The sequence below is a fragment of the Parambassis ranga genome, chromosome 2, assembly GCF_900634625.1.
Source record: "Parambassis ranga chromosome 2, fParRan2.1, whole genome shotgun sequence".
Taxonomy (NCBI): domain Eukaryota; kingdom Metazoa; phylum Chordata; class Actinopteri; family Ambassidae; genus Parambassis; species Parambassis ranga.
The window spans coordinates 11,484,052-11,508,546 of NC_041023.1; the positions used below are offsets into that span (position 1 = coordinate 11,484,052).

Below are 24,495 nucleotides of genomic sequence, written 5' to 3' on the forward strand. Positions count from 1 at the left end.
AAGAAGCACACAGTGTCAATTGTTCCTGGATCTGGATTGATCCTGTCTCCTCAATGAAGTTGTTGCTGCTGTAACCATGTGCGTAAATGCACACGACTCTCTTTAAAGACGTAGTAAATCATTTTTTGTAGACACATGATCTACTGTTTAACATTTGGGACGAGGCCAGCTGTAGTTGCCTAATAGACTATGCAAACTCACCACAGTAGTACTGGAAACGCGTCACAGCTGGACAATTACACACAGTTTTCTTAAATGATCCGTCTACAGCTGTCAAGTCAGGAAAGGTTATACTCTCTTAGAGTTATCTTTTTTAATTTAGTATAAAAACACAGCACTTATATATACTAAGACATATAATTTGAAACAAACTAAACGTGGAATCCCCGTGAAACTTATTCAAATCTGCACCTGCGTTAAACAAGCGGTGAGTGATGGAGGAGGAGGCGGTGCCGCATGGAGCCGAGCAGGCAGATGGTGCACCAAGAGGAGCTCCGCCGCCGCTACACCGCACAGCTGCTTGTTGTCATGGAGGAGCAAAGATGGCGGTCCTGGCCTATAGCCTGGGCAAACGCGAAATAAATCAACATTTTACCATTAAAAATGCCAAACTGATATCGCTAGTAGTTGTTCTTTTACTCCTCGTGTTTCACACAGCTTCGCGTTACTATGGAGGTAAGTGAACATTTGTTTTTTTTTTTAAACTTAGTGTTGATGCAGCCACTGAACCACTTGACACAAGCTATTGCTAACGGGTAGCTAGTTGTTTGTGTCTACGAGCACTTCACTGTGCAGCTTAGCACAGTGCCGTTATCCAGTGTCGCCTTTAAGAGGAGAAATGTACAGACTGTAAGCCTTACTCGAAACAAACAGAGAGTCGCAGAGACTGCATTCACCTAAACTAGCTGCACGAATCGACTTTGTCCGATTAGCTAGCCGAATAAAGCTAACACTGCATTTAGCTGTGTTTACATGCTCCTGTCAGAACACGCTGGAAAAGCCGTGTGTAGGTTGATAAAGCTAACATTTTACATTTTTACCGTTGTTAGGACATTGTCACGCAGAAAGCCGGTGCTTCTTATTTAGTCGCGTTTAATAATCAGTAAAGGTTTTCATAAATGTATGTGTTGTGCAGTAAACGCGAAACAAACGCAAGTTTTACCACTTAAGTACATTTGCACAGTCTGTATAGAGTCTTAATTTTTTTCGATGTTATGGGTGGATCACATTTAGCTCGTCTCAAGATTAACAACGACACGCTGGACCAAAAAAGAAATAAGAACGTGGCATAGACCAGCTGGACTGCACAGTGGACTTCGATCATGTAAAGGAAAAGAAAGCGTAGACCTCTGTGCACACACTGTGAGCAGCTGCTTTGGCTGCGGATGATACCAGCATCTATTTCCCCTGCCTGCCCACCCTTCATGTTGGCCTGTTTCTATGGATTGATTCAGTTGCAGATGGCTCTATTCATTTTGCACACAAATGAATAGCTGGAGAGATTTATGCTTGAGCTAAATTGCTGATGACTTCATTTTGCACTGTGGCCCCTAGCAGAGCCATGTATTGTATAGTCCTTTGACTGCACTGAATGAAAAGCCAGGGTACTATTGAGACAGCAGGTTTCAGTCATACAGAAACTGTGGTTGAAAGAAAGAATAAGGGTTTTTGTTTGGCCTTACTGGAACTTCTCTCTGTTTGCCTCCAGGCGGAGACTCATGTGAATGGCTGCTATCCAGAGGACGTTACTTGGGGGAGAACGTGTGGCAGCCTTATGGCTGCATGATGCACAAATACAAAAGCATGTGAGTCCCTCTAACTCCAGAGGTACTACTATACATTTACAGTATGGTTAGGACAACAGCTTATCATGCAGCAGTAATAGATGTGGATGAAGGCCTCTGTAAGTATGGATGACTAATTCATGAGCTGAATAGTGAGTTGATGACATAACTTTTTGTGTAATAAGGTCTAAGGTTGTTTGTGAAATAGTTAAGCACATAAAAGGATTTTTCCATCTGCAGACTCCTCACCATCATTTTTTTCTCACAGTGAAGCCAAAACCTGCCTTGCTGAGAAGCGGGTGGCCTTCATTGGTGATTCACGGATCAGGCAGCTATTTTATTCCTTTGTCAAAATAATTGACCCTGAGCGAAAAGAAGATGGAAACAAGGTAATCATAAGAACACAATTCAAGCTAGTGCTTTTATGTAACTGTTGAACTGTGTAGTGATGTTGCACTCTCTCTACAGATGTAAGGCGCATTCATTTATTTACTCGTATATACTCAGTAAAGTTTATATACTTATCAGAATCCCAATGCTATGTTCTGACTGACTAAGGTTGCTACAACAACATACTTGGTAGAGCCGTGTGTATCAATCCCAGCAGCCTGTATCAATCCCTGCAGGCAGGCCAGTGTGTCTTCCTGTGAGACTAGTCTTTTCCTCCTACACTTCCTCAGTTGATAATGAGTGATTCAAAAAAAACTACACTGGGCACTGCATCAAAAAGAAAATGTCAATTTGCACAATGCAACAAAGACATTCTATATACATATCTGCAGCAGAAACTATTTTGGTCTGATGTGGGATGAAAATGAGGAATATTGTTCTAACAGACATTCTCTGTCTGTCTGCATTTAATGTCCGCAGCATGAGGACATTTCCTTTGAAGAACAGAGTTCCTCAGTTAAAGTGGTGAGCTATTTCTAGATGCCTTTTATCGTCCACCCAATAAAAAGAGTTTTTAAATGTTTTTAAATACATATGTCCTTTGTGTGTAGGACTTTCTGTGGTATCCAGAGGCAAATAATTCAATGAAGGAGCGCTTGATATCATGGACACGTGTGAGTATAAACGGTTTGTTGTCTACAAATTGGAAAGGTAACACAAATCTGATTTTTTTTTTCTTTCATCATCATCTCTCATTGTGCAGGAAGCTTCACTAAAGCCTGATGTTGTCATCCTGGGAGCTGCCACTGTAAGTTTTATAAATGTGTACCTAGCAATGCTAGACAGATGCAAGATGCTGCCTAAATTTTGATGTTATCTACTTGTGTATTTACTACAGTGGTCCATCAAGTTGCACGGTGGCAGCAGCAAAACCCTGCAGCAATATAAAGTCAACCTGACAGCCATCGCTGTGCATCTAGAGAGGCTGGCAGACCATGGAGAGGTCTACTGGGTCCTGCAAGGCGAGTTCAGCCTCTAGGAAAATTCCCAGTGTGTCAGCTTGTTATGATCAGTCATCTCAGTCAGGCTGGTAAAGCATTACCGCCTGTTGCCTTCACTGCCGCAGTTAATCTCTCATGTGATGACTGCATTCATGTCAAATAGGATTACTATAAGGATGACTTCTGCCAAAGTATGCATACATTCCATACAAGCAATTTTACTTTACTTCAAGTCTTGTTTGCCCCAAATGTTTTTACGGCATAATGTGTTTTTATATTGTTACTGCTAAAATTGATGGTGTGACTTTAAGCAAACATTAAAAAACAATAAAAAATGCTAATCATGTATTTTAAAGTAAAGTTTACATATTTAGTAATTTCATATGAAACCTCTTTTCCCTCTTACATGCCCCAGATCCAGTAAATGAGGAGGCATTAAGCGAGAACAGGAAGATGATCACTAACCAGCAACTGGAGCTCTACAATGAAGCAGCAGTGGATGTGCTCAACAGCAGCAAGCGTAGTGGCAGATCTCGGATCAAGCTGTTGGCTGCCTCTCGTCAGGCTGCACTGGAAACCATTACCAAGTCAGATGACGGCCTTCATCTGCCTGAGAGCACCAGGAATGTGGTAGGTTAATTTAAGAACAAGTTGTTTGTTATTTAGATTAGCAGCATAAAAATATAGTTTGTGTCGCTAAATATTACTCGCATCTTATTGCCAGGGAGCCATGGTCCTCATGAACTCTGTGTGCAACAAGCTACTGAGGCCCATTGACGGTTCCTGCTGCCAGACACTACCACCCCCAAACATCCTTCAGAAGCTGTCAGCCTGTTTTTTCCTGTGTTCAGCCCTTATCTTCCTGGTCCTCCACATCCTCGGCAACAACCGCCACCGCCGGCCCGTGCCCCCTGATGTGGAGAGCCTTGAGGAGAAGAAGCCAGCGACTGCAGCTGTCCCTTTTGGTCCAAAGGCCCCTTTCCAGGCTCTCTGCAAGATGGGCGTCATAATGGGCTATTTCTACCTTTGTGACAGAGCAGATGTGTTCATGAAAGAGCAGAAGTTCTACACACACTCAACATTCTTTATCCCGCTCATCTATATATTTGTGCTGGGAGTGTTTTACAGTGAAAACAGCAAGGAGGTGAGCTGGCACTGATCAATGTGGCATTATAATTTTTTTAATTTGTGAAAATATTTAGCTAAAACACCACAGTCAAAAATAAAATCGAATCTGGTACATTCTGATGTTGACATCAGCAGGGACAGTGATCTTTAATAGGTCAACAACAGTTTTAGTTACACATGTTCTTCATTGTCTCTTTTGTTTCTCTCCACGCAGACCAAATCACTGAACAGAGAACAAACTGATGAGTGGAAAGGCTGGATGCAACTTGTCATCCTAATCTACCACATATCTGGAGCCAGTGCTGTGAGTCTTCAAAAAGTCCCCTGCACGGCTATTTGAGATTGTAATGGTAACAACATAATGATGTTTTTCTTTTTCTCAGTTCATTCCTGTGTACATGCATGTGCGGGTGCTGGTAGCGGCGTACCTGTTTCAGACTGGCTATGGACACTTTTCCTTTTTCTGGCTTAAAGGAGACTTTGGACTTTATAGAGTGTGCCAGGTGAGGTTTATACATTAACTTTTAATGCCTCCTAAACTATAATAATAGACAAACTGTATACAATATAAGACTGATGCTATAACTATATTATTCCTGTGTGAATTGTGACAACTGTTACTGTTCTCATTAACCAGTAATTTCTGGACACGACAAAAGGGAGGTTGTATGGAAAGCAATTTCTTTCTGTGAATCTTTCACAGGTGCTATTCCGCCTGAATTTCCTGGTGTTGGTGCTGTGCGTTGTCATGGACAGGCCGTACCAGTTCTATTACTTTGTCCCCTTGGTTACCTTCTGGTTTGTAATTATCTACACCACGCTGGCCATGTGGCCTCAGATTCTTCAGAAGAAGGCCAACAGTAGGTGTCAAATAACGTATCCATATACACTGGTGTCATTGTCTTGTATGCAGTGACACAACTGCCAAAATAAATAGTTAATTAAGCAAAACTCATAGTCTTGGACTAATGTATTAAAAAAAATAAATGTGTCAGACCTAAATTTCTACCTTATTTTCTAAACAGACAGTGGAATGTGGCATCTTGGGGTCTTGGCAAAATTACTGGGCCTCCTGCTGCTCATCAGCTTTTTTGCCTTTTCACAGGTAGGTAAATGTAACATTACAACCTCAATTCTACTTAAGGCTTTTCTAACTTTAAATAAAAAGGCCTAATAGACACATAGTTGTTTATGGCAGAATGTGATTTTAACTTTTTCGGGGGGCATTTCATTCCAGGGTTTTTTTGAGAGTATTTTCTCTGTATGGCCCATCTCCAAGCTCTTTGAGCTGAACGGCAGCATCCATGAGTGGTGGTTTAGGTGGAAGCTGGACCGATTTGTAAGTCAAATGTGTTCTGTCTCTGCCTTTGAGCTTTGTCATTTAATGGATTTCATGCCAAACATTTACAGTGGTAATGTTGTTTTGCAGGCGGTTATACATGGGATGTTATTTGCCTTCATCTATCTGGTGCTGCAGAAGCGTCAGGTGCTGTCAGAGGGCAAAGGGGAGACCCTCTTCTCTGCCAAGATTTCCAACTTGCTCCTCTTACTCTCTGTGGTCTCCTTCATAGTAAGACCTTTCTTTTGCTAACACAATGCTGAGGTTTACACTTTAAAATACTTGCAAAGAACAGAATTTGTCATTACAACAGGAGTCATGTATACTTACATGTGACACACCCTGAAGCCTTAGCAACCATAAGTGACTTGGGCAAGTTCTTGTTTGTATTCCCTGGAGACAACAACAACTGCCTGGCTCCAGGCTATTCAAATTAGAGTCAATGCCTTCATTTTTCATTCATACAGTTACTAACTACTTCTTTTTCTCATCATTCTAGACTTATTCTATATGGGCAAGCAGCTGTAAAACCAAAACAGAGTGTAACGAGATGCATCCCTACATTTCTGTGGTCCAGGTACAGTTTTATCTACTGTTATATCTAGCTTTGTTTTTCTATTTTTATCAGGTGGTTTGACAGCTAGGAATAACTGTTTGATTGTACCACATGGTTATAATTCTTTTGCTTTATAGTGCCATAATCTTGACTACACAACAGGATAATGGGTGTAATAAGTAGGGAGTTGCCTTCCTTTATGGCTACACATACCATCTAGGACCAGACACACACAAGGGACATGGAGTAGTGCAATAGATAATGACACCGACAAAGTTTCCTCTCTTTTTATATCTGCTATGACTCAAGTGTTTAAAGCTCTTTGACTTGTGGATTGGAACTGCATATGATAAGAATCTCATTATGTCGTCACACTGTGACTCTTGAAAATGTCTTTGACTCTCTGTTGTCCACAGATTTTGGCCTTCATTCTCATCAGGAACATTCCTGGCTATGCCCGGTCTATATATAGCTCATTCTTTGCATGGTTTGGAAAGATCTCCTTGGAGGTAAGGTGATCCTTGCATGAGAGTCTCTAATATAATCCTTATAAAAAAAATCCAGAGAATCTGTGAAACAAACAATCAGTAAAAAGACATAAAACGAGGAAACAGAACAGATAAAATGACAAGAAACTGCAATGTTCAAAATCTGACAACTCATTGCAGGTTTGTAAAACACCCACAGAAAGACCACACATCAGAACTCTCTCACACTGAATTCTTGTGAAGTGGTTCTGTGCACAATGCTCTCTACCTCTGTGGACACAACTTGAATTGATTTGTTCGTTTGTCTCCCCCAGCTGTTCATATGTCAGTACCACATCTGGCTTGCAGCAGACACCAAGGGAATTTTAGTCCTGATCCCAGGAAACCCTTCACTCAACATCATGGTCAGCACATTCATTTTTGTTTGTGTGGCTCATGAGGTGTCCCTCATCACCAATGACTTGGCCCAAGTGGTTATCCCAAAAGACAGCATGGCCCTGCTGAAAAGACTATTGGCTGTTGGGCTCTGCAGTCTGGTGGTGTTGTTGTTACCCAGGGGTAGCCAGCCCACACCTGGCGCCTAATGGACACCTTATGATGAGGTTTGGGGGGGCAAGGAGGCATAAAGAACTTGCTGAACCTATAATGAGATTAAAGTGAGGTACGGATACAAGCCAGGTGCAGCCGGAAATAAAAGCTACTATTGCCCTCAAGAGACAGTGCTTGTTACCTGTGGGAGAACAGTGTCTGTCTGCCTCATTTCAGCAGCGTCTGTGGTTTTTGACTGCTGTGAAAGTCACACACTGAAGGAAAAAAAAGCCCCCAAACAGAGGGGGAACTGCTCCTTTAAGAGCAAATTACACAAAAGAGAAAAGAACAAAACACATGTTTACATAATCTGGGTCCTGGATTTGGAATCTCCTCTCATTTCAAGACATCATGCTTGCTGTGTGAAAATTTGCAGCTTAGATTCTATTTAGCCAAACACACTAATAAGATTTTGTCACGTACAGTACTTCCTGTCATTACGCCACACACTCCGTCCACATGGCAGTAGCAGCTGAAGGTCATTTCACTCAGGTGGATCCATATTTTACATATTCAGATATCTGCTGTTTTTATGACAAATGTTTAATTGTGCTGCATTTTACTAGCGCCATTACTTTGTATAGTATTTCTGGAGACGTCAAGAAAATAGTGTTAGATATCTAAATATGCAAAATATGGACTAACAATGGCTTGGGTGATGTTAAAAAAAAAACTGTCAAGAGTGAAGTAAAAAAAAACGGGGTGCAATTGTTAAAACATTCTTCAACATATTTTTGCTAATGTTTTTTGTGAGTAATTTTAGAAATATTTGCCTTACAGAAAGGCTCTGTGGTCACCTGCTGTAGCTCTGAAATTCTATGTGATATGTACAGTATTTAATGATTTAAATTAAGCTTATATTTTATACAGTTTTTGGCTTTGTTTTATTTTGTACTTGGCGCCCATGACTGCTATTTGTGAAGGAAGTATTACATAGACAATTTTGTACCCATCACTGAACCTTATAGATGATTACCTGATAATGAGGTTGAGCCTCTTTATAGTCAAACTACCCATGTGTTCTGTTAGCAGCTCACTTCCTAGTCTGTGTATATTTGTATGATAGACTGAGAGATTTATTTTATACAGCACCCTTTCGTTGCCGTTACGTTGCCTCATAGTTCTGGTGGTGAATGCACCAAGTTGCACATAATGTTCTACAATATTACATCCTCCCTCAGCTGTCTCAACCAGTTAACTTTTTCATCAGTGAGTGAGTGATTTCTTTAACTCAATGCCTTTGAATTTTTTTTTAAAAGTGGCTTATACATACAGCACATCTTCAGTTGCGTGGAGTCACATCTGTGATGTAGCTGGGATCACAAGCTTCCATCTTTTTAGGCACTTTGCATCAACATTTAGTGGTAATGCACTGACTGAGCTGATAAGACACATTACTGTTGCATCAATGAAAATATTATATTTTGTCAATTGGTAAACGGGCCATGCCTCTTTTGCTTGTTGATCCTCACAGACATCTGAGAAAGCACTTTATTTCTGTATTTGCATCTTTGAGGTAAATACAGTATTTAAGGAGTTTAACATGGTACCAGTGCAGATGCTGCATGCACTTTGGCATATTTTCTATTAGGTAAATCAAGGTTTAATCAACATCATCACTTATGTAGCTTCTGTTTAAAAGGAAGACATGGGCCCATGTTGTTTTCTTTGCAATGCAACAATCTGCAGCATTTGGAGGTCTTATCTGCACCACGCTCTTATCTCACTTATTAGATAATGTAGTTCTCTAACAGAAAACCATTCAGCACCTCATTGTATAGATGAGAACGGCAAATTCTATGTTGCTGTTTCCTTTCGATGTGTAAAGTTTACTGATCTGTCCTCTCATCTACGACAGATCAATTATTTATACAGCAGTTATACAGCAAATTTGGTAATTGTTTCAGGCCTTAATTGATCTCTTTGGGTCATGCAACATGAAAAGCAACAACTATTTAAACCCCTTTGCAGGGCCTCTTTGAAATATGTTACATGTAATTTTTTGTGATGTCTTAAAAGAAATGTGAAATGTATCCATATTATTTATAAATGCTTTTATTCTGTTGTACAATAATAATAATACCTTCATAAAAGCTGCTGTTTTGGGCTGTTTTTTTGTTTTTTTTTTTTCATGAAATCACAGAAACCAAATATTCTGAAAGCATTTATTGTTACCATGTGACACAGTACATGAAATTACAAACACATGACAACCAAAGCATTTTAATGTAAAACTCCCTTTCCCTCTAAAGAGGCCCCTTGTGCAAAGCAAGTAAATAGAAACTTTTTCCACCATTTCAAGAATTACATACAATTGCAAAATATTCTATTGTATATTTCTAATCATTTTAACTCTACTTAACTCTTTCACACTCACTCTTCCAAAGTGTAAGTGCATATGGACAATGAAACATGCATTGGCACAAATGTTAGGAAAAAAAAACCCAAAGAACATGAAAGGCATTGTAACAAAGCCAGCCCAGACACTGGTGCTTGTGGTCATAGATTCAGTGCTTCGGCAACCTTTCTCTCCTCAGGAATACCATTTACCTGGAATAAAGAGAAGTGAATGTTAATCTGAATTGTCAGCAACATATTTATGTTATGAATAATATTGATTCTGTTCAGCGAAAGAGATTAGCAAATTGTAACAGCAGCACCTACCTCCAGCCTTCGAAATGTCGACATGACATAATTGTCTCCTTTGTTAGCAGTGAACAGAAAGAGCAGCAAGTTAGTGCATCATGCAGCTGAGCGCCATGTCCACAGGAGGGCGCTCAGACGCCAGTTAGTTATCTCATGCAGCAGAGGACAACCGACGGGGTGGAGTTGCAGTTGTGCACAGAAGGGATGGACTGAAATCATGACCTTCATGTTATTTATGTCAGAACAGTAAATGAGGTTGAGGCATTTTACTTGGACTGCACTTAATTTGATTTGAAGGAAAAAAAGCATGACATAAAGCAGAAGCACTGATGCACATGCAGCTCCTAGATTATTTAAATGTTGTAAACTTTTTTTATGTAAATCCTAATCTGTTAATTGTTACATCACAGATTACACATGCAGACAATGTACATCAGATTGCATGACCGAAGGAAAAACTTACCTGATGGCCGTTGTTGCGGTATTGTAATCTGGTTTTGCAGATTCCTGAAATCAAGACACTCATATTTAGTATCATGTGAAAGCGTGGTATACTTCATATTAACGCATTTTTTAGTTCCAAGCCCATTAGTAGAAATCATGGGATAGCTTGAACCTATAAGCTGTGGTCGTATTTACAAAAGACCTGACTTGCATTCTGCAGCTTTGGCTGTAAACATTGTACTGCTGCTGGAAAACAAGATTAAACCATAGTGGCATTGTTTCTACAGATTTTTTTTCCTATACTGGCGCCTACAAGCCTCACATCTGCGCCTGCTAATGAGCATATGTGTTTTCCTGTACAATCACAAGCATGTGCTTGACTGCTTATTTGTGCCTTCCCTTACTACCAAATCCTTCAACTTACGCCTGTGTCTGCATAAGTGGCATGCTGGTGGTCTCGTAGTTGTCAGGGTGGATGGGTGGCACCACCTCGCCGCTGACTGGGTTGAAGACAGGCAGGGTGGAAAGAGGCCAGGAGATCTCTCGGTTCTTGGACATGCTCCTCAGCTCCTTAGAGGATTTCTGGATGGAACTGTGGTGAACCAGCTGGATGCTGGAGACGGAAGAAGCAATGAAGTTGTATTGTAGCATGTTTTTGACATCATGGTTGCCGTTCTTTCACCAGAACTTTACTGATCTTATCCTTTGTTCTGCTCTCAGTTTGTGCATGCACAACAGCAACATAACATCCACCTCACCTATTGCTGTGATCTGAGTATGCCGTCAATCTATTTAATTAAACTGTTAACAGCCCTTATTAAAATTTTCAGCAGCCCACTGGATGGATGGATGTCAACACACATATGAGTATATGAATGGATATGTAACAGCCATCAGTAACAACAAAATGACAAAAACTGCAAACAAAAGATAGGGGAGGGAACAGAAACAGACCCAAAATAAAGAACACAGGAGAGGTAAAACACTTACTCTGGTGTTTGCATGTTTCTTTTTTCCCTAGAAACAAAACAAAATGGATGAATTAAATACTAATATTAATAGTTAAAGCAACATCTACACACAAGCGAGCGGATAATGTTGGATAAAGACACGAATTGTCGATGATGTGGTGAACAAAGGGGGCACGTCTCTCCCAGCCTGTAAATGATGTAAGAATGTAACACGGATGAATGATCTTCAATGTTTTGGCTGTGCTTTAAAACATCAAGATGTACACAACAGCGTTAACAAAAAAAAAACTTGTGACAGATAATGATGAGGAACTTAATATAAATGAACACACCAGTGAATGGTAATGATAAGCTGCAGTTCCAGTCCAGATTTCCACTTTTATCTCATTATCCTGCTGCTAACTGGGCCCTTCACTTCACTGTAATTTCTGATAGTTTTCAGAAACTTGAGTAAAGCTTTCACTGCTCTGCTCAAATAGTATAAGACCAAGCACACTTACACCCCTTCCCGTCTGAAGCACATAGTGTAGCCAAGGATGAAGAAGAGGACTACTGCCACAGCTGAGGGAACGCCCAGTGTGACAAGGAAGTCAGAAAAGTAGTCCCGGCTCTTCAGAAACTCAGATGGAGGTTTGTACTCCCCAAAGTCAGGCAGGATCCCAGTGCCTGGGTCGGGACGAGTAATGTAAACCGGGACTACTTTATTGATGTCAACCTAAAAACATGAGTAAGAATGAATTCAGTATGTGTGGAAGATAGAGCAGGAAATAACTTTTTTATCCCCTCTTATTCAGCAGTATTAAAAAACTTTAAGCTTCTAGTTCTCACCAGAGAAATTTTGCACCAGTCAATATGAAACTGAGCTCTGAACTTCTTGTCACAGCTGATGGCAGGCTCCATCTCCTGACTGCATCGCAGCTGGTTGTGTGGGCTTTCCACCTCCCGCAGGCACGACGAGAAGGGAACATCAGCGCCAACCATCACATAAACACTGAGGAAAGGAGGAGACATTGAAACATGAAGCAATGAGATGAGAAGAGAAGCTTTCATCTTCCAAAACGTCAGCATGAATCTTTGATACGCAACTTATGGCAGCTCATGTCGGCTATTCCTCTCTAAACTAAATGAACTGACAGTGTCTGTCAGCACTGACAGCCAAGTGTATTCATCTAACTCACAACAAAATGAGGTTCTCTAAGGCACCAATTAAATAAAAATCCAGCATGGTGTGAGTGGGCTGAAAGTTTTTCAAAGAGGTGACAGGGTTGCACATGGGGAGATTCTTCAAAAGCATTAAACCATGTGCACTTTGTTTACATAATAATATTAATTAGTTGTTATACTAATATTAATTAGTGCAGATGATGAAGAGAGGCCAGTTAAACCTGATTTTTGATTTAGCTGTACCTAGAACAGATCCTCACCCTTCTTTTAGGTTGTTGATAGGCAGGGGCACACGGCCACCACGGTCCAGTGCTGAGGTAATGTTGATAGCATTGAGCCGCTCAGGCTGCCATACGTTCTTCACAGCTCCCAGGAAGTCTCCCAGCACCTCGCTGGCCAGCATCTCCTCCACATTCATGTTTTTGATGTAAAACTCAGCTTGGTAAGGCAGAGGGAACTCTGTGCACACAGACAGGGAGGAAACAGTTAGGACTGGGAGGCTGGCGTCATATCAATGGTGCAGTGGCGCTCTGTAGACATCATTATTACTTTATTACTACTGCAGCGCTGACGCCAGTTTAGCAGTCTGCCCAGCAGATGCTGGTGTGTCTGCTCAGCCTTCTGGGGCCAAATGGCACATGACACCACAGCACAGGAAGGGTGATGTCACAATAGTACTGCAAGCAGCTGCTGAGCACTCTCCCATCACACTTCACATTGAAATGCATGTACTGTGACTGGTCAACAGGCCAGGCCAAGCACAGATTGCTTTCAGTGCGGGCTTTCCATAAAACATACCATTACAGGACTGTGTGTTTGTGTGTGTGTGTGTGTGTGTGTGTGTGTGTGTGTGTGTGTATATATATATATATATATATATATATATATATATATATATACATACATAAGTCACCTATATTAACATTTTCTGTTTAAGGGAAGCCAGTTACCGTCAGCCAGCTACCAGTCCACATACCGAATGTGCCCTCAGAATTTAATCAGGGAAATGCAAACTGATCTTGGTTTGCTCAAAGCTCTCATACTGGAGCCTCTTACCTTCTGTAGCCATGATGTTTATGACCAAGTTGTGCCGTGCTGTCTCGAAAGTGCGTCTGTTATAAGCAGTAATCTGCAACACACAGGGGTGAAAGTTTAAGCCCAGATCAGTGCAGCTTATATGGAAACAGCTCTCTGGGCAAGGCTGCGCTAGTGCATGACACAGGTTCTTTACCCAGCTGAGGCGCCATACAGCGCCACATGTGCTCCATTGGTAATGTTAAGTCTTTTGGGAAAGAATTTCTCCAGTAGCTTATGGGGGACAGGCAAAAGCACAAAAACATAATGGAATTTAAGTCTGAAGTCACAAAGCATAACATTGTGCTGTCTTACTACGAAATGCTTACAAATTAGCTGGGCTCAGTAAAATCAATTCTAATATGTTTCTTCCTAATTACTTTCACAGCTCAGACTACAGATGCTTGACAATGTCTTCTGTTTTAACACTTTTAGCACAAAAAGCAGTATTCTGTTTCCTCTCTCCACATAATAAATAGCAGAACAAATCATCTCCTCTTCTTTCTCTTTGAGCACGCTCCAACCACCCACCTCTATGACAGTGGGCTTGCCAACATGCTCTGCAGTGGGAGAACCGTAGAGCACTCCGTCACTAAGTGGAGTCCTCTGGATATAACGCAGCCAGCCTGGCCTGTCAGGGTAGCCCATCAGGTTGGTGTTGAATGTGATTGGGTCATTACTTGCATCGCCTATAGATAGAGAAGCTTAATAAGGAGTGGCCCAGTGATTTGTTATGCATCAGCACCAATTCTATAATCAACATGAGTATTTTTAGCTAAATAAAGTGCTTCAACCCTATTTAGCACCACTGTGAAGTGCACAATATTTCATATGAGAATATTATACCAGATTTGGGGTAAGGAGGAAACTCTCCTTTGAAGTACTCTCTCTCCAGAACATGGACAAACAGCACTCCTGCAGATGGGTACACATTACGGTCTGCATGCGACCTCGACAAGATGGTGACCACTAAAAAACAAATCAAATGTTAAGGGGAATGGAAATTAGAAGAGCATTTTCTGTTAATGAACAGACTGTAGTACAGAATAAAAAAGAAGAGACATTCATCAACTTCACACTTTCAATCAAAAGTGTAAGATAGGTAATCAGGTAAGTAGACATTATTATTAGCTGCTGGAAATACTACAATTTAGCTTGTAAGTGGTAAGTGCTACCACTAACCACTAAAAGGCACTGTGAGTAAAAGCAGCACTAATAAGAGTCATTCAGACTGAGTTTCATTCATGCCCTCCATTATTTGGCTCTGCATTATGCTGTTCCTTCATCCCCACACCATTTAAAATAGGAATATTTAGTCTTTGTTTGTGAAGTGCATTACAAGGAAAATAGCAGTCCCTTGACAAAAGTTGGCACAATGTTAAGGCTGGAGGTGGTTTACCCATCTCTTTCCCTCTTTTCATGTCCTTCCTTACCCTTTTACTATTTCTCTCTCCCTCTCACTCTTTAGCATTTTTGCACAGCATTTTTCTGTTCTCACTTTTATCTCCCACTGTGGGTGGGAACTCATTTTTTAATCACCATGGGAGATTGAGAGTGAGTGTACAAGGAAAAAGAAAAGGGGGCAGAGGTTAGGATCTGTACTATGAAGTGCAAGACAGAAAGAAAGTGAGTTTGGACTGTTCCGGCCTGCAGACATACAACTCCAGACGCATTAAGCAGCTTGGAAAGAGCCTGGTAAAGCTTTGTGCCTCCCTACTGGCAAACTGTCACAAGTTCTCACATTTTTTTCAACTTCTCATTAGTATTGACCTGCATATTCTACATGACTATTACAGGCACGAGAACACAAAGTACTCCTCTATTTCTGCACTATAAGGGGAAGCTGATTTCCAGAGAGACTACTGAACAGAGTAAAAGACCAGGATTTACATTTTAATCCAAGACGAAGGAAGTCCATATGAGAGGTTTGGCTGTTATCTATTACCAGGGAGCACAAAGGGGTTAAAGAAGATTAAGTGACACCGTAAGCTTCAGATTAGTAAGAAACTCTCCCAGTCTACATGACCAAAGTGACTAACTGCAATCTAAGACCACTGATAAGCTGCTGGAGAAGTAACATTATAAAACAGCCCCATGTGTATGATAATGTGGGCAACATCTGTGACCAATAACAGAGATGCTGAACTGATCATATGTCTAATATCCCCAAGGGCCCAGTCACTGTGAGAAACAATCAATAGTATTTAGCAGCCATTCAATGTGGTGTTACTTGAGTAACCTGAGGTTATAGCCACCACATCTCTGGCACCTGAGCATAATGCTCATTCTTACAGCACCCTGTTACACTGTAGGATCCAGGTTACTCAAGAGATCAAAACTAAAATCTCATTCAGTTCCAGCAGACCAGTGGCTCAGTGATGACTTGAATCTACAAAACCCACTCTGAATGCAAACACTCAAGATGCCTTTATCTGAACCACTGGGCCTCATCAATTCTTCACCACACAAAAGACCACTTTCAGATTCTCCCGGTCAAGGTCAAACATGGGCTATTCTGTTCTCCTTAGAGACCAACTGGACGTGGTGTAAACATTGGAAAAGACAGGCAGGACATTGAGTGAGCCCAGATGGCCGCCTAATATTCTGTGGAATAAGAAATAGCCCATGGGATCTGAAACGTGTTTTATCCAATCAACATTCAATCGTTCATTCAACAACAAACACTTACGCATACGAAACACCCTGGCAAAGTAGTCAGTCCAGCTTACAGGCTCCTTCTGGACTGTGTTTCAGCCTCACCTTAGTTCACAGTCACTTCCATTTTAACTACAGCCAGAGGATTTAAAGATCACTGACCAAGCTGCACTGAGGATCTGCTAATAGCATCAGATCTGCTTATTTGTGGCAGGGTAACTTTCTGCCAGGCTTTCTCGAGATGATGACCTGCTGCAGTCTCCTGCACGTAATACATCACCAATTAAAGGTTAATACAAAACCATCCATTGCAGGTTAACCTGTTGGCATTAGCTTAAAGAAACAAGACACATAATAAAGTTTTCCCTTACACGTTTAAAAAAAATATAGAATTATTATATATAATATCATCTGTAAACTGCAAATCACACACACACAACACTGGAAACGGACTCACATGTCCATAAATAGTAGATCACTAACAAGCCATGGGGATAGTGCAAATAGCTAACCAGATGTCGTGTTTTTTTTTGGGTTGACCTTGGACTAGCTGAGTGATGCCATACTTAAAAATGCAGTTGGCAACATAGGGGGGGGGATAAACCACCCTTGTCACTTGAATGGCTCCAGCTAACTGAGGCCTCTAACTAGCTGAAACAGAAACAAGGAAAGGGTGTCCTTTAGGTCTGTTGAGTCAGCTTCATACGCACATGCAACCTGGGTCAGGAGGAACGCATGTGCTTCTTTGGTGTTTAGTGGGGAAGCACAGACAACAAGGATTGCTACTGTTTGGTCCAAGGCTTTGGTATTCTGTAAGTGATGAGTTTGAGCCTCTAAACTCAGATGTGGAAGTGAAACTAGTGGGTGTCACAACATGCAAAAGGCGATGGCAAGGATCACGGCTGCCCACGAAACAACCAGTTCGTTCTTCTAACAGTCTTTAAAGGTAAGTAAATCACTGATTTGTCTGAAATGATTGTTAACAATTGCCGTATCCTCTGTTTAGGCTATATAAAGAATCAGTATATTGTTAAAAACAATATTCTAACAAATCATTTTAGAATAAATTCTACTTCTAGCATGGCAGGTTTATACAAGATTTCAGTAAAGTGTTGTTACAGCCACAGAAAGTGGGCCAAGTCTGATAGACAGACAACTCAAAACAATAATGCCAGTATTAATGGGGAACCAGCTGAGCGTGTCACTGTGTTATGACAGGGGGGAGGGGACAGCAGGTCAACACACGAATTGCACAACTGCACACACCCACTCACCATCTCTGTACAAGGTTCTTCTTCGCTGCAAGGCCATGGATTGCTCCATATGGACATTTCTCTCATGCAAAGTGCTGTGTTTTGTACCACAGGCATGCACAATGTAAACTAATGGATCAATGAATAGAAGCATGAATGGAACAACTGTGTCCTTCAGCACTGAATGTTAAACAATACACCCAGTTATAAACACATGGAACTAAGCAGCCTATTAAACAGTCTATTATTAGATGCAAAAGAAAACTGGGCCTATGTAGATGACTTAAACAAACAAATACAACAAATACATATTTAAAATACTGCAGTGAGTTATGAATAAATGCACATTGAAAGCATTTAATTTCAAGTGCTATTTTCTCAATATTTACCTGTGGCCCTGAGACTTCAAATGTCTGCATTGTCTCTAACTCAACAGTAAATCATGTGTCTTACTTTCTATGACCTCTCAAACAGGGAGATACTGAGACTTTAACATTATTTAGACCAAACACACAATTGACTAGTCTTTAAAAAAACACAATCAAAGTAATCAAAGTGCAGGTAGAGTGAATAAATCAAGGTTTCTGGTTTGATTTAGCAATTTAAACATTAGGTAAACATTGACTGAACAAACCCAGATGATTACAAACTTCCTGTTGGAATGATGCCTTGCAGATAAATTATAATTTGACATGTAACTCGCTGTGACTAATGCCCTAACAGCAACGTGTGTGCCAATGGTAGGCAGCTTGAGCTAACAGGATGCCGTCACCTTGTAGACGTAACATCAAACAACAGCGCATTTATATGATTTCACCCAGGCAATTAAAGATTACTTGAACTCTTTAAGCTAACATTAGCCAGGCAAAATACACCTGCTCTACATAGAACGAAGGATGGACAATAAACAAATCGAGCAAGACTGTGTCATTATTTACAACTCTGGATATGTTCTATATCTCTGTACATCTTTGTCGTGGCATTAAGCTACTTCACTGGTATAACGTCAGCCATTTTTCCATGTCTCCTCCTCAAGTCTCCCATTGGAAAAAATGAGTAGTAGCTACACATTAGCCGGCTAACTAGCTAGCTTGCTAACTAGCATGGAAACCGCATCTACGCTAACGGCGTGAAAATGTCTTGGTGTTTGTGGATTTAATCGATACTTACCCGTACCCAGCCACGCCACGGCAGCTGCGGCGGACATGGTGCTTCTCATTCTCGCAAATCTTACATGGAAAATGATGTTTTATCTAATTGCCACAGGCTTTGACAGCCATAATAATCATAAGCATCCTGCTGCAGCATTCCTTCCTCCGCCTCCTTCCTTCACTGGAAACAGCTCTGCTTCTCATTGGCTGAACATCTGGATGGAAAAAGATGGTTGTCTCGTAAAATAAAAAAGGAAACGAGGAAGGTAAAACAGGATGTGAATCAGAACATGAAGCTTTATGCTTTCGGCAAACATTTCACTGCAATTGTCTGCCTGCGACAGATATTTGCAGCCTGTGTCTGCCTGCTCATTAAAAAGTTCATTGTCCATAGTGGCTGCTTTCACTTTATGGGTTTGTAAATTCATTATGCTCTAGAGATACCTCCAAAATTATGGACCCACTTCATTAAGTCTTAGCCTCCTTATGCACAGCTGTAAGAAGGCACAGTCATATTTGAGGAGTCTGCTCCAATCTGCCCAGCCCCCCCTGCAGAGACAGTCCGAGCAGACAGATGGTCATGTTTTGGCCCCTTGGCTCCAAGTCAGGTCTGCTAAAGGGCTTTGGGACCCTTAATTCACCCCCTCATGCTCCCTTGATGTCAGCTGTGATGTTGCAGAAAATCCTTCTGATTCTGGCTAACACACTGACACTGCATGGTCACTGCATGCTGCTTGTTTGATAAATTCGTATTAGCTTTACTAGATTCTTGGCTTCCTCTGGTGGCATAAAAACATGATGCCATCCATCCTCAATGTTCTGCAGTGCGTGGCTGTTTTCTTCTCTCGCCCTCCCGTTTATCCCTTTGGATTATTTTTAGGTTGCTTAGCAACATCTTCACATGAGCCTGTGTATGGACTGAGTATAAATGTATCCCAACAACAATCACTATAGGTCTGTGGGTGCACTATTATGCATGAGAAACAGGTTTAAGAAAGCACAGCATTTTGGATTAAGGACAGATCTGTCTAATGTGATACTGATTTTGACTAATTTCACCCCACCTCTGTTTCTGCATAGTCGGCACTAAGTTTTAATTTGCAGTTGTCCTGAATTGGGTTGTTGTTGAGTAAATGCAAAACACTCTGTGAACAACTGTTCGGCAGTGAGGGCTGTTACAAAGTGTGTGTGTGTGTGTAAGATACAAAAGAAACACATTTGCACATGATTTAACTCTAAATTCAGGATTCATGGAGAGTAAGCGAGCTTATTGTATAGATGAGAAACATGCAAACCACCCCTGCTTTGAGTGCAGCTTAGAGTGAAAAGCTCGCATAATGATCTAAATCACATATTTTAGTAGATTATGACTTGACTGCAAAAACGTGAGTCAAACGTGACATTATATCACTTTTAATAATCCATAAAATAAAACAAGCTTTTAAGAATAGTTGTATCCAACCCAGTCCGGTGTTTATGCAGTACTATTATAAGCAACAATGCCATCTTTTATAACACATCAAAATCAATGATATAACTTGGTGAAAGGCACACGTTTGGATGTTAACAAAGCTTCCTTTTTGTTTTATCACATGAATCCGGTCCTGTGCTGAGTCTGTTGACTTTTATGTGACCCAACAGCTACAAATTTTTACACTGACACTAATTAAATCCTACATTCTTACACTGTATCAGTGGTAGAAATGGACTTATGTTAAGCAAAAACTAGTTTGCTGGAATAAAAAAGGAAAATTTCGATAGGTCCAAAGCAAAAATCCATGATTAAAAGAAAATATATTTTTATTTTTATTTTTAGTATAATTTAATTATGATGGCCAGGCTGGTAAGGTGCTTAACATTTTGTCAAAGGATAAGCAATAAAATCCAACTTTTGCTTATTTTTCTGAAGTCTTCTTCTCAGGGCCCCTCACCGGACCCCACCCCATACTTTGGACAGCCCTTATAAACACCGATCACACTCAGCCAGACTGCTCCTTGACCCTCTGTACCCCGCCCAATGCCCATTGATGAACAATAAAGCACCCAGTGAAGTTACAGTTGCTGTGTGTTGGTATTTATGCCAGACTGCAGCTCACTGAAGCCCCCTCCGCTCCGCTCCGCGCAGCAGATTACCGGACCGAACCATTGCCGCAGTTCAGGTTTTAACACCTGTCACATGAGGCTTTACATCTGCAAATCACCAGCTATCACTGCAGCTAAGCAAGTTTACTTCACCACACTGCGGACGTACATCGGACCCTGGCGTCCTGTGAATGCTGCCACAGTGCAGCTCTCAGTGAGATGCGCTGCCAAATTGCACCGACACCCCTATTGTGCGACTGGCAGCATCACCCACTGCCTGCAATGGCGTTGTATCGGCTCTAGTATGTCCGAGCGTTTCTATAGTGGCGATTCCGTCCAGGACTATTTTACCAGCGAGGGAGAGAGATGTTATATTGGAAAGGCTTTGCAGCGAAAGCATCACGATCAGCACAAGTTTACTCTGTGGATTACATTTTTTATTTGTATCGCGCGTCCAACGAACCAGGAGCCATGAATGTAAGTCTGACTCTTTGTTTTTGTAACAGTGAAGCAACATCGCTGTTGTTTGTGGTTAACTTGGTCTTCTTGCAATCATTAAAAAAGCTCAGTCGTGCGTGTGTTTGTGCAGAAATGTGCAGAAGGAAAAATGTAAATAAATAAAGGGTGTCAGTCAGAAGAGAGGGGGAACCTGAGCTGTCATGTTGTGTGCGGTGTGAGGCTGATGTGCGCCTGTTTATGTGATGTTAAGCCACTTCATCCTCAGCCTCTAACGTTATTTCCCTCTTTTTTTTCTTGTGCAATATCTTTTCAAGCAGCACAGCATGTTCCATAAGTTTAAACCCATGATTGGTTTTTACACATATGTGTTAGGGACCAGTAAGAGTCCAGCATGGTGAATAATGAATATTGAAGCAGGACGTTCCAGTCACCGCTGCTGCTGCTGCATCTCTCCAGCCTGTGGGTTACAGCACAACTTAGGTTAATGGATTCTCCGTGTCCCAGATGTTTTGTTTAAATCTCTCAGTTATTGTGTCAGATTTCATCTTCCTCTTTGTGGATGCATTTCTAAACTGGATTATTAATGGCTGTATAGGTATAGAATATTTAACTACAGCTGTCCTTTCCTACTGCTCCCACAGGCCTTGTATTGTATCGTATTATTTCTCCAAGATGTCTTTGATTGCATCTAATAACAGCCATGTTTGAGGGCTGGTTTTTAGTAGGAATCTCCATCATGTCAGTGATGGTTTAGAGTTGAGGGATGTCTTAGTGTGCAGGGCTTACTGTAGAAAACAGAAGGGTAGAGAGCTAACAGTATTTCCTACATCACAGCACCACTTTAAATAAAAAGAGAGCATCTTTACACTGACGTCCACAATGATATTGATTTGAGGTTAACAGCCCAGCAGTGCTGAATACACAGCATTGTCAAAGTGCTTTTAGAGTCTAATAGGCTTCCATAGTTCTCCACAAAGAGTTTTTTATATCATGCACAGCATCTGTAATTCATTTGGTCTTCATCTTTGTGAAAAGTGTTATTGATGGTAAAAATCTATTATCGAGCATAATCATGATTTAAAAAGTGCCCCTCTCAGTTTAAGTGATGTTACCTGTATAAATATTTTTCTCTTTGGACTTACATCATGCATTAATGTTTCTCTGTGTCTCTGTAGGTGGACCTGTAACATCACCTGGACTCAGATCAGTGCTGCAGTAGTTCAAACTAGACTCCTCACTCCCTTATGTTGTAATGAGGCCACGGCGATGCTGACATCTCCTCTGAATCCAAAGACATCATCATGCTGAAGACGGAGGCCACGGGGGAGAGAACCAGCCTCCGGAGTGCCTCCCCCCACCGTAATGCCTACCGAGCTGAGTTTCAAGCACTAAAGAAGGCCTTCGACCAGCCTCGGATCGATGGAGACTCGAAGCCCAAAGACCTCGAGCGGGTTAAACAACCCAGGGGCCGTCAGTATGGTGCTCATGTCAGTCGCATTAAGGACATGTTCATGCAGATGGGCACTGAAAATGCCACAGCTAAAGCCAGGGGTCATGATGATTCCTCACCTCAAAAGCTGGTGAAGCCCACCAATTTTATCAACAAGTCTGATGGATCAGTGATAAAACTCCAGCACTCCTCCTCATCTGAACGAATTGGAGGTGCTGGAGCGAAGTTCTCTGAAACCAGGAGGCTTTTTGAGCAGCAGTCACGTGATCAATCCCAGTCTCCAGTCTTTCCGTACGGACGTGACAAAAGGGGGTCCCATGAGCACCTCGATGACTGGCGAGGGGCAAGATCTAACCGAGGCAGCACTGACTCCTTGGACTCACTGTGCTCCAGAACAGAGGCGTCCTCACCAACTGTCAGTCAGCTCAGTGCTGTTTTTGAAAATGCAGACCAACACAATCAGGGTGTTTCCTACAGAGGAATCAGCAGACGAGCCCTCTACTCCCCCGATGGATTCCACCGCCCTGGTGGAGATCTCAGTGAGGATGACTCACGACAATCTCCTGTTCGTGGAACCTACCGCAACAAGGTAGGGGGCAAGTTTCCTGCATCCTCATCTTCTGAAGACCTCCTAAGCCCAAGTCCTGGGGCAGAGACAGAACAAAAACCCGAAGTCCCACAGAAGGAAGGCAAGGATGATGATTCTGAAGTAGGGGACAGAGGGCGATTGTCTGGCGTCACCACCAATGGAAATCAGGTCAATGGCTCTTGTGAAGAAGAGGAGAAATCTTCAGATACAAGAAAACAGATTGAGAATCTAGGGGTCTCTAAAGCCTCCAAACCTACACATGGTGCTGTGATTACCAACAAAGATTTTGAAGAGCCGATGCCAACCCCAACAAGCCAAGAGGACAAGGACACCACTAAGAAAGACAAACCTTCTGAATCTCCCAAGGACCAGGCGGAGGATCCTGATGAGGAGTACACTGGAAATGAGCGAGTGATTTTTAACGCAGACGGTGACGCCTGTTACCAGGGTTGGGGGGAGAGCTACACGGATCCTGAGGATGAACTGTATGGTGATGATGAAGATATTGTGTATGACCCAGGCTGTGACCTGACAGAGATTCCTGGTCTGCCAGAAGAAAACAAAGATGACATCCCTCCAAAGAGGAAGATTCGCTTCAGCACCTCTCCCATTACAGTAAGCTGGATTCTGAGTAGAAAGGGTTTTGTAGAAGCCTTAATTGTGTAAACACACTAAACACAATCCCACCATAAAGCTCTTATTGAAAGTAGGTTAAAACAACACAGAACTCTGAATTCAGTTTTCTTTTTATGGGGTTATTGTTATACAGCTGATCATTGTGGTTATAGCATTATCCGAATGAGATTATGGTTTTTGCTTGCAAAACCTTAATATTGTTTAAGGATTAGTGACTTCTCCTATATTGTAGATAAAATATCTAACTGCTAGGTGCTGTAGGTGTTGCTCCCTAACGGTAAAGGCTGTTTTGTGATGCACGGTTTGAGGGTCAAAGCGTCGCCCTCTGGGAACTTGACATGTTCATGAGCAGAACATCTGTGCATGTGTTAGTCATGCTGGTCCTGCACCCACACAGTTTTCACACAAAATATTGTTTGTGTTTTTTTTTTCAACCCAGAACCCAGGATATGTCAAAACAATATAGTGGATCCATGGTCTGTCTGTTTATTGTATAACCTTCCTGCAAGGTTACAGTAAAGAGTAGATTTTAACCTGGATCGTCACAGAGGGTGGAAATGTGGTAATTGTAGCAAATAGAAAAAAAGGTGAAGTGTTTCATTTTCTTCTTAACAAGTCAACTCTTCAAGATTTTTTTTTCATATAAT

The 24,495-nt window shown here is 41.5% G+C and overlaps 3 protein-coding genes across 13 annotated transcripts in view; 2 read left to right on the forward strand and 1 right to left on the reverse strand.

Moving 5' to 3' along the window:
• Positions 1-178: 178 nt before the first annotated feature.
• casd1 (CAS1 domain sialic acid O acetyltransferase 1) lies at positions 179-7,936 on the forward strand. Its single transcript, XM_028428650.1, has 18 exons — positions 179-675; positions 1,709-1,805; positions 2,053-2,173; positions 2,655-2,699; positions 2,786-2,848; positions 2,938-2,982; positions 3,073-3,196; positions 3,591-3,805; positions 3,900-4,319; positions 4,518-4,607; positions 4,687-4,806; positions 5,007-5,163; positions 5,329-5,408; positions 5,541-5,642; positions 5,733-5,873; positions 6,142-6,219; positions 6,615-6,707; positions 7,001-7,936. Exons 1-18 carry the CDS (start codon positions 435-437, stop codon positions 7,268-7,270), a joined length of 2,502 nt encoding a protein of 833 aa, XP_028284451.1. The 5' UTR covers positions 179-434; the 3' UTR covers positions 7,271-7,936.
• A 1,489-nt stretch (positions 7,937-9,425) lies between these two features.
• Positions 9,426-18,819, reverse strand: sgce (sarcoglycan, epsilon). Of its 7 annotated transcripts, none has more exons than XM_028429046.1 (12): positions 18,652-18,819; positions 14,420-14,542; positions 14,105-14,262; positions 13,556-13,628; positions 12,760-12,958; positions 12,164-12,326; positions 11,836-12,050; positions 11,355-11,381; positions 10,789-10,977; positions 10,384-10,427; positions 9,939-9,976; positions 9,426-9,824 (listed from the first exon to the last, which is right to left on the reverse strand). In XM_028429046.1, the coding sequence occupies exons 1-12, from the start codon at positions 18,698-18,700 to the stop codon at positions 9,774-9,776; spliced, it is 1,329 nt and encodes a 442-aa protein (XP_028284847.1). In that variant the 5' UTR covers positions 18,701-18,819; the 3' UTR covers positions 9,426-9,773. The 7 variants fall into 7 exon arrangements, with proteins under 7 accessions (XP_028284847.1, XP_028284882.1, XP_028284864.1 ...); XM_028429081.1 differs by lacking the exon at positions 18,652-18,819 and adding an exon at positions 17,503-17,596; XM_028429063.1 differs by lacking the exon at positions 11,355-11,381.
• Positions 16,850-24,495, forward strand: part of ppp1r9a (protein phosphatase 1, regulatory subunit 9A) — a 36,271-nt gene continuing 28,625 nt past the window's right edge. For 4 of the 5 annotated variants that reach the window (XM_028428458.1, XM_028428477.1, XM_028428487.1 and 1 more), the window contains exons 1-2: positions 16,850-17,174; positions 22,349-23,827. In XM_028428458.1, the coding sequence (XP_028284259.1) occupies positions 22,475-23,827 (1,353 nt within the window). In that variant the 5' untranslated portion in view covers positions 16,850-17,174; positions 22,349-22,474. Of the gene's footprint in view, positions 17,175-21,033; positions 21,192-22,348; positions 23,828-24,495 lie in introns of those variants that run through there. The other variant, XM_028428467.1, reaches the window with a different exon arrangement.

What these genes read in the sequence shown, in the direction of transcription:
- casd1 (XM_028428650.1), top strand. Translation starts at nt 435, where the DNA reads ATGGAGGAGGAGGCGGTGCCGCATGGAGCCGAGCAGGCAGATGGTGCA. An exon ending in TCTCTGTGGTCTCCTTCATA is followed by an intron (nt 5,874 to 6,141) that starts GTAAGACCTTTC and finishes TCATCATTCTAG; the next exon opens with ACTTATTCTATATGGGCAAG. An exon ending in TTGGAAAGATCTCCTTGGAG is followed by an intron (nt 6,708 to 7,000) that starts GTAAGGTGATCC and finishes TGTCTCCCCCAG; the next exon opens with CTGTTCATATGTCAGTACCA.
- sgce (XM_028429029.1), bottom strand. Translation starts at nt 18,700, where the DNA reads ATGAGAAGCACCATGTCCGCCGCAGCTGCCGTGGCGTGGCTGGGTACG. An exon ending in GCAAGCCCACTGTCATAGAG is followed by an intron (nt 13,629 to 14,104) that starts GTGGGTGGTTGG and finishes TGTGTGTTGCAG; the next exon opens with ATTACTGCTTATAACAGACG. An exon ending in ACTGGTGCAAAATTTCTCTG is followed by an intron (nt 12,051 to 12,163) that starts GTGAGAACTAGA and finishes TCATGTTTTTAG; the next exon opens with GTTGACATCAATAAAGTAGT.